The sequence below is a fragment of the Coregonus clupeaformis genome, chromosome 18 (genome assembly GCF_020615455.1).
Source record: "Coregonus clupeaformis isolate EN_2021a chromosome 18, ASM2061545v1, whole genome shotgun sequence".
Classification (NCBI taxonomy): domain Eukaryota; kingdom Metazoa; phylum Chordata; class Actinopteri; order Salmoniformes; family Salmonidae; genus Coregonus; species Coregonus clupeaformis.
The window spans coordinates 54,395,168-54,403,987 of record NC_059209.1 but is presented as its reverse complement, the minus strand read 5'-3'; the positions used below and the strand labels follow the sequence as shown (position 1 = coordinate 54,403,987).

The window sequence follows — 8,820 nt, the reverse complement described above, 5'->3', positions numbered from 1 at the left end:
TATTATACAATACTTTTAATTTGCTCAAAGAACATTGTACCAAATGGTCCATTAAAAAAGGTTTAACCAAAGTTTAAGTGATTTCCCACATTGTATCTAAAGGTAATGCAAAACCTTTAAATGTGTCTCCAGCATTAAAGTACATTAGTGTTACTCATCAATCTACTCAAAGCTCTAAAATCAAGTTTTGGTTTTAGGTACAAAGACATTGATTAAGTGACCTGAAAACCAAGACTGTTCTGACCGTCACAAGAACTCAAATACATACATAGATTTGCCCTCAACACAGAAGCAATTAATTTTGATAATAAACAACCAATAGAGGACAAATATATGCAAAATTGACTCAAGCAATAATTGAAAACTCATGTGATCTTATTTTGCAAACACCCACTTATTCATACATAATATGGCTCTTCAGTTAGTTAACCATAACAATCAAACTTATGAACATAAAGCCAGTTACTGCAGTGTTCTGAACAAAAACGTAACGATGTAATCTCCAGACAAACAAAAAACAGAAATAAATATTAGATCGATATGGACATCAATAAATACTTAACTCAAATCAGAAATACAGCGTCATTCAGTCAGAAATGGCAGTGGCAAATAAATTGTTCATCTGTACTAAGTGAGAAGGGAAAATACTCACCACATGCGCTTTTGTCCAATTGCCTACATACAGGGGAATATTAATGAATATAATTTTCATATCAGGCAAAGACAAAAGCAGATGTGGGGAGAGAACCAATAACTAGTCAGAAAACCTGTTAATGCTAAGGAAAATGTCTTAATACATCATGTTAATCCAAAAATGTTTTTTGCATTGGGCATAACTGAAGTAGTTTCTACTTAAGGAGACTTGTGCAGTTTGAACTGTTGCATAACCTGATTTACTGAGTGAAACCATAGAGAGACAGGAACATTCTCACAGAGGCACTCTACCACAAACTGGCAACAAGAACAATAATTGGTCCCCAATTATAGAGTTACTCATTCAGTTGAGTAGCTATTTAACCAACATTCCTTATAGAATTCTGGTCATAACGCAACAATTGATCTTCTAAAATAAACTATTAAATAATAGCAGCAATAGCAATATTGAGAGAAGCTCCCCCTTCCCTCCTTTTCAGCTCAGAGTCGATTCCATTTCATTCTGTTGTACCTTGTTCTCCATCTTCTGGCATTCACAGAATGAGATGGCTCCATAAACCTCAAGTACCAAGAGTCTCTGAGATTCCTTAGCCTCAACTCTGAGGGGTCTCTTCCCGCCCTCCCCCAACTCTGAGCAGCTGATCCATTCAGATGTTGTGAGTCACCTCATCGCGACTTAACTCCCAGCGACGTCTTCAGGTTCTCGTACACCACATAGCTGATGCTGACAGCTGGAATGACCTTCAGGAAGTTAGGGGCCAGGCCCCTGTAGAGGCCAGTGGCCCCTTCTGTCTGGATGATTTGTTTGAAGAGCCCTGACATTGTCATCTGTGGGCTGCCCTCCAGCATGGCTATAGGAGATAAATGGCAATAGAGCCAAGGAACAGCAAAACATGTAGTCATTTAATAAAATGAAAATATTCCAATAAGCAGTGTAAATTAGGTGTGCATTGTTGAAGGTCTCACCTTGTGCCTGCATGCGGGTCCTGACAAGGGCCAGGGGGTAGCTGGCCAGCTGACCACAGGTGCTGGAGACTGTGCCACATCCAAGCAGAACTAACACTCCCGGGTCAGTACTGTTGGTGCCATACTTCTCTAACCAAGAGTTCTTCAATGTCTGTGGAAAAAGGAGCATAGTCAGAGACTATTCCAAATGGAGCATCCAATGCAGTGAAAACAGCCTTCTCTGGGTCTCCTCTTACCTCATACACAGCCAGGTCGATTCCAGCGTAGGGGATGATGCCCATCATATTGGGGATAAAGCCCTTGTAAAAGGCACCCAGTCCCTCTCTCCTGAAGATGTTCTTTGCACAGTCAGAGATGCCTGAGTACTGACCAGTCTTTCGCAGGGCAAGCCGTGTTTTCAGAACCTGGTGAGCAGAAATAAAAACAACTTTGAAAATCTAGCAGGTGGAATGTAATCGGAGTGAAAACATTGGCATTACGAACTTATTTGCATATAAAATCATAAATGTTTGTCCTTATCCTGATGTAATCATTCCAGATCTAATTGTAATGCTAGAGGGTGATGATTGATGGCTGCTCACCTCCATGGGGTAGATGGTGCTCTGAGCGATAACTCCAGCCATAGAGCCAGCTACAAAACGCTCCAGGATGCTAAGTGTCTCCTTATCACTGCCAATCAAACGCTTGATCTACGCCAGAGTGACCATTGAAAGGAGAGAGAGGGGAGGAGATAGCACAAACTGTTAGAACATGGTCGTCACATAGGGAATTTAGATGAGTGAGCTCTCACACACACACTCGTTTGGACACACCTACTCATTCAAGGGTTATTCTTTATTTTTACTATTTTCTACATTGTAGAATAATAGTGAAGACATCAAAACTATGAAATAATACATATGGAATTGTGTAGTAACCAAAAAAAGTGTTAAACTAATCAAAATATATTTTATATTTGAGTTTCTCCAAATAGCCACCCTTTGCCTTGATGACAGCTTTGCACACTCTTGGCATTCTCTCAACCAGCTTCACCTCGAATGCTTTTCCAACAGTCTTGAAAGAGTTCCCATATATTCTGAGCACTTGTTGGCTACTTTTCCTTCAAGTATCTTCTTCTTATTGGTGTCCTTTAGTAGTGGTTTCTTTGCAGCAATTCGAACATGAAGGCCTGATTCGCACAGTCTCCTCTGAACAGTTGATGTTGAGATGTGTCTGTTACTTGAACTCTGTGAAGCATGTATTTGGGCTGCAATTTCTGAGGCTGGTAACTCTAATGAACTTATCCTCTGCAGCAGAGGTAACTCTGGGTCTTCCTTTCCTGTGGCGGTCCTCATGAGAGCCAGTTTCATCATAGCACTTGATGGTTTTTGCGACTGCACTTGAAGAAACTTTCAAAGTTCTTGAAATTTTCCAGATTGACTGACCTTCATGTCCTAAAGTAATGATGGACTGTCATTTCTCTTTGCTTATTTGAGCTGTTCTTGCCATAATATGGACTTCGTCTTTTACCAAATAGGGCTCTCTTCTGTATACCCCCCTTCCTTGTCACAACAACTGATTGGCACAAACGCATAAAAAAATTCCACAAATTAACTTAAGGTACACCTGTTAATTGAAATGCATTTCAGGTGACTACCTCATGAAGCTGGTTGAGAGAATGCCAAGAGTGTTTTGATTTGTTTAACACTTTTGGTTACTACATGATTCCATATGAGTTATTTCATAGTTTATGTCTTCACTATTATTCTACAATTTAAAAATAAATAAATAAAAACCCTTGAATGAGTAGATGTGTCCAAACTTTTGACTGGTAGTATATATGAGTCCAAACCTTCTCTAAATTAAGAAAAATTATATAGGAGCAGGTGTTGCATTGCATGTAGTACCTGCTCATAGGCCATGAACTTGATCGCGGATTCGGGGGCAATTTTGATGATGTTGATTCCGTTCCCTCTCCACAGAGACCTCATCCCACCTTCTTTGATCATCTGGGTGAGCCCACTCATGATGCACATGTTGTTGCTACGGGAACCATGGACCTGACAAACCAAGAATATCAATGTTTATCATACAGAAGTCACATTACCAATGAGATAATTAGGGCCGTATTCTGACTTGAGATCAGTGCGCTTAACTGAAATGTTCATGCAAGTCTCCCATTGACGTCAATTAATGATTTACACGAAAGTCTATGTTGTGCAAGCTTATTTCAACTCTGAAATTGGGCCTTTTCTTCTCAAAACATTTATTAAGTTATTTAAGTAATGAGGCATTAGCTCTGAGAATGTGAGTATATTTGCTTAACAGGGGAATCAATGTGGAACAAGTCAAAGTGTACTGGGGTCAGTTGTACCAACCGACAGATGACTCTAGACGACCTGTTCAAACAGACCCACTGACGTCAATCGGCGGTCCACAATTTGCTATCACGTAAAATCTGATCTACTCACTTCTGACTCATCTGCTGCTGCAGCCAATCACATCTCAACAGAGAAGGTGTGCTGGTTCTCAGCCACAGTCATTGGTCAGTTGGATGAGCCGGGGAGAACAAACAGCCCCTAGGACTCTTGCCCCCTGTTCTGACACATGTACTCTCAAACTAATTTACGTACTCATTAACCCATTTATGACTCTTAGGTAATCGCTCTTGCAACAGTTCTGTTATGTGCCTACAAGTTACAGAAGATGCCCACTTTCACTCAACAATGAATAGGTAATTGAGGGCAAGGTGTACCATTCCTAGGCCTTGAACTGTTGTTGGGAATACAGGGCTGTGATGTATCTATTAAGACAGTAGATCAAGGGCTTCTTACCTGCATGAGTACTTTGAGTCGGTCTAAAGGGGCGGTAAATGTTCGGGACACTGCTCCTGCACCTCCGCCTGCAACCATATGCCTCCACCACATCCCTGTCAGTTTCTCCTCTGTTGTGAAGTCATCAGGCACCATCAGATTCTCACCTACATCAAACAGCTAGAGAGAGCAGAAAGATATACAACATTAGTATAATTATCCACTATTAGCCCATTTACTTTGTCCCAAAATACATTAGTTATCCAAGCAGTTGCAACGCCAAGTTTAGTCAAGCTATAAGGAAGTGGTGACCTGACATTTTCAGTGTGTGGGATTTCTACGGCCCCATGTTTACACTATCCATTCACCTAGAGGTGACTAGGGACAAGCAGTATTGACAGCTAAATGTGCGTCAGAGGAGATTCTGCGCTTACCCCTTCAGAGCATAGGTCTACAGGTTATGAGGCTTTAGGTCAGAGTGGACTTAATGTTCTGAGTTAGGAAGCAAGTTGGATTCTGTACGTTTCCTGTTCTGTTATTTCTGGGACACTGCTGTGTAATCTGACATCAAACCAGAGAAAACATAAGGATGCTTCTGCTTTAATGCCGTGGTTCAGACTTGACATGCACTGTTGATATTATAAGGGTAAAGACTGAAGGGAATGTTCCCTCCTTGTAACACGGTTTGTTGCAAAATGACAATATTGGTCAGCCAGGGAGACTCCCCAGACATAGCTTAGGGTACAAGTCCCTAGAGAGGTGCCTTTGAAAGACCCATACCAGAGTACAGGCTCTATCCATCTTTACCATGCCAGCGTCAAATCACTAACTGAAAACTATTTAATGATAGCCAAGCCCTTAGAAATGGCGTTAAAATCTGAAATTGGCAGCACCTGTTATATAAGTGTAATTAATACTACTGGCACGAGTTAGTCAGGCCAAAGTGACTCAAGAGTTAATGCTGCATGACATTTTGCCTGGCCTTTGTGTTAGGTGGTCATCTCATCTCCAAGGGAGTACTTCTGAATATTTTTAGCCGGAGCTCAACCTATGAAGGCGGTTCTGTAGCTCTTGGCACATAGGAGAGGTAAACAGGCTAAGATTTAGATGCAGCTTCGCTCATTAAGGCGTACAGTATTTCAATACCCCACCCACATGCTGCCCAAGATCACACTGTCCTGTGAAGGAATAATTTTAGTCTCCTCCCACTTTACAAACGTAATGAACATTTTACATAAGGGATAATTAAACCTGTATCGACATTTTATATAAGGGGACAATTAATTAAACCTGTAAGTATTTTAAATCATGATCTTATATTCAGAGCTTTTCTATCCTACACCAATTAAAGTCACCAATAAGACTTTAATTGGTGACACACGCCCATTCATTGTAGATCTATGTAATAGGATTAACATTCCCATTCACAATATTGAACTGTAAAGGCTTTTGTCAGTGGATACAGAGTGTATGTACTCAAATTCATGTTAAATAGAAGTGTTCTCTGCTTTGTGGATAGCTATTTCACACCTTCTCCCCCATCCGCCCTCCTTTCTCACCGTGGAGTGTTTCCAGTAGAGGGTGATCTCAGGGATGTTGTTCCCTTTGGGCTGTAGCAGAGGGTAGTTCCTCCACTCATTCCAGTCGATGGTCATTGTTCCATTCTTATCCATGCTATTTCAAAAAAGATTCAAACAAAACCATAAACTCTTGAGAATATGAATCAAACTGGTAATAATAGCTATACACACAACATTGACCAAAATCATAAGGAAACACTGCTTCATCCTAATATCTTACCTCTGTAGGACCTTCTCTGCATGCTGCTGGGATATGTGAACACCAAGGTCCTGGAGAGACTGCATGATCTCCTTAGAATCAATTTTATCTGAATCACAATGGAAGAAGACAATTCATCACAAATCAGAATTCCACCTGAATCAGAACAAAAATTTGTATTTTATGGCAGCTTAGGCATGTTCTAAAACTGTAAGATCTGATTTGTGCATTATAGCATACCAGCTCTCCTTCTGTCCAGGTTCTTGAAGATGAGTTTCAGATCTTTCTCCTGATCTTGCAAATAGTGAACAAACTCCTCAAAGACCATCTGCCCATCCAGGTCATTGTCTGCACTTTTCACCGCTTTCTGCAGAGGCAAAAAATGAAATGATCAACAAAATAGCTTTCTTATAACCGACACCATAGAGGGACAATAACAAATACATATTTTTTGTATATTTGTTTTACATTTTAGTCATTTTAGCAGACGCTCTTATCCAGAGCGACTTACAGTTAGTGAGTGCATACATTATTTTTAAATGTTTTCTATACTGGCCCCCCGTGGGAATCGAACTCACAACCCGGGCGTTGCAAGCGCCATGCTCTACCAACTGAGCTACACAAAAGTAAACCCAAGACTGGGGCTTATCTGGAGGGGGACAATACTAATTGAATGTATGGAAGCACCTGGCAGGAGGGTAAGGTGACTGTTATGTGTGAATAATGTCAAACAGTGCATTTCTCAAATGGTGTCATCACCTGAATATCCAGCCAAGACAAACCCTTTCAACAATGTCTCTGATTGAGGCAAAGACCACCAAGGCCATATGTTGAAAGACGTTGACTCAAATCTAGGCTAACCTGTCCTTCATTTAAAACTATTTTGTCACGTGTGAGAGAGAACAACGTGTTTTCACTTTCAAATGTGACATTAGGCCTGTAACATGGATAGAAAGACTGCACTCTATGGGAGCGTTGTCACACAGGTAACTGCCAAAATAAAGGGAACACTTCAGTAAATGAGGGATACAAAGCATATTGAAAGCACGTGCTTCCACACAGGTGTGGTTCCTGAGTTAATTAAGTAGTTAACATCCCATCATGCTTAGGGTCATGTATAAAAATGCCCAGTTGTCCGTTATTTTGGCTAGAAGAGATATCAGTGACTTCGAAAGAGGGGTCTCAAAGGAGCTTAGGGTGGTTAAAGGATGTGTGTGTGTGTGTGCGTGTGTGTGTGTGTGTCAGTCACCAGATCTCAACCCAATTGAGACAGCATTTTCCACAACAATCAACAAAACACCAAATGATGGAATTTATTGTGGAAGTATGGGGGTCGCATCCCTCAAATAGAGTTACAGACACTTGTAGAATCTATGCTAAGGCGCATTGAAGGTGTTCTGGCGGCACTTGGTGGCACAACACCCTATTAAGACACTTCTTTTGGGGTTTCCTTTATTTTGGCAGATACCTGTAGTTCAAGACGGTAGATCAAATATCAACACCAGGCCAGCAACCCAACTGCTGATGCCTCAGTCTATTTTAGACCAGGTAGGTAGATGGGTTTAGCACAAGTTGGCAGGTCGACTTGTCGTTAAGGATATAGATACATGTCCACGGTACTAATACCCATGCCTGAAGACATGAGGGCTCGAATCACGATGCCAACCTCTGCCAAGAACTTCATGTCTTGAATCTGTGAGTCACGCAGTCTTTGGGGGGGGGCTTTAGAGATTTTTAAAGCCTGTCTACATAATCTGTTATATCAAATTATGCGTTCTATCTTGACTTCCATGGGTCTAAATCATTTTTGCATTCAGACTTCCATGGGTCTAAATCATTTTTGCATTCAATTCCTCCTGCAGAAATCTTTCAACATTATGGTCCGAAGTGGTGGATTACATGCAGCACTATGCAGTAGGTGCGTTTTTAGGAAAAGCCAAATTAATCACTCAAAATGTAAAACTTGCTGTGAACCTCGACGAAGCATAAAGACATATGTAAAAGAATAGACTGCAAGTCTTACCTTTCTCCATTTCCGATAAGTTGAACATTCTTGGGATGGTAGAAACACACTCAATTTGAAGAGCGATTTCAGCTCCAACGGTAGTCCATTGGACTCATAATACTCGAATTCAATAGGATCCGAATTCGGAACAGGCACATAAAGGCACAGGCCAAGCATGTTTAAATTAAAGTTTAAACCATTCCACAATAAATAAATAAATAGTACACCAGAGTGTCAATTCCCTTGGCGTGTTAATACTAAAATACCGGTAAGGAAGTGACTCATTTTATAGAAATACATGAAACCACGCCCTTTTAAATATAGACCTAATTTATATGCTCCTATGATTTTTTCCCCCTCTCTCGGTAACGTCATTTGCTATCGACCAATCACCGCATCATTCAATTGACAAGCCTTGATCTTGAGTAAAAGGTGCGCAATGATAGGTCAGTCCTACAGGTTTTATACGCGGGGTTTTACAAGGTGTAGGCCTATGTGCCTATGTGTTGTTTTGCAGTCTACCTCTAGAATACATCATATACATGAGGTCATTACATTTAAATTCATTAAATTCTTTATTTTCATCAATGTTTGTCATTCTATATTGTCATTTAAAGCTGATTG

General features: G+C 40.6%; 1 protein-coding gene across 1 annotated transcript; it reads right to left on the bottom strand.

The window, feature by feature from the left end:
- LOC121550326 (calcium-binding mitochondrial carrier protein SCaMC-2-A) lies at window positions 1–8,465 on the bottom strand. The gene is made up of 10 exons (XM_041862552.2): window positions 8,215–8,465; window positions 6,432–6,558; window positions 6,213–6,300; window positions 5,972–6,086; window positions 4,434–4,592; window positions 3,507–3,659; window positions 2,202–2,309; window positions 1,857–2,024; window positions 1,621–1,771; window positions 1–1,505 (listed from the first exon to the last, which is right to left on the bottom strand). The coding sequence occupies exons 1-10, from the start codon at window positions 8,371–8,373 to the stop codon at window positions 1,321–1,323; spliced, it is 1,413 nt and encodes a 470-aa protein (XP_041718486.2). The 5' UTR covers window positions 8,374–8,465; the 3' UTR covers window positions 1–1,320.
- Window positions 8,466–8,820: the final 355 nt, after the last annotated feature.

Excerpts from the sequence above, each read along its gene's own strand:
- LOC121550326 (XM_041862552.2), bottom strand. The coding sequence starts at position 8,373 with ATGCTTGGCCTGTGCCTTTATGTGCCTGTTCCGAATTCGGATCCTATT. Across the intron at positions 4,593-5,971 it reads TCTACTGGAAACACTCCACG|CTGTTTGATGTAGGTGAGAA; the intron begins GTGAGAAAGGAG and ends TGCTCTCTCTAG. Across the intron at positions 2,310-3,506 it reads AGTTCATGGCCTATGAGCAG|ATCAAGCGTTTGATTGGCAG; the intron begins GTACTACATGCA and ends ACTCTGGCGTAG.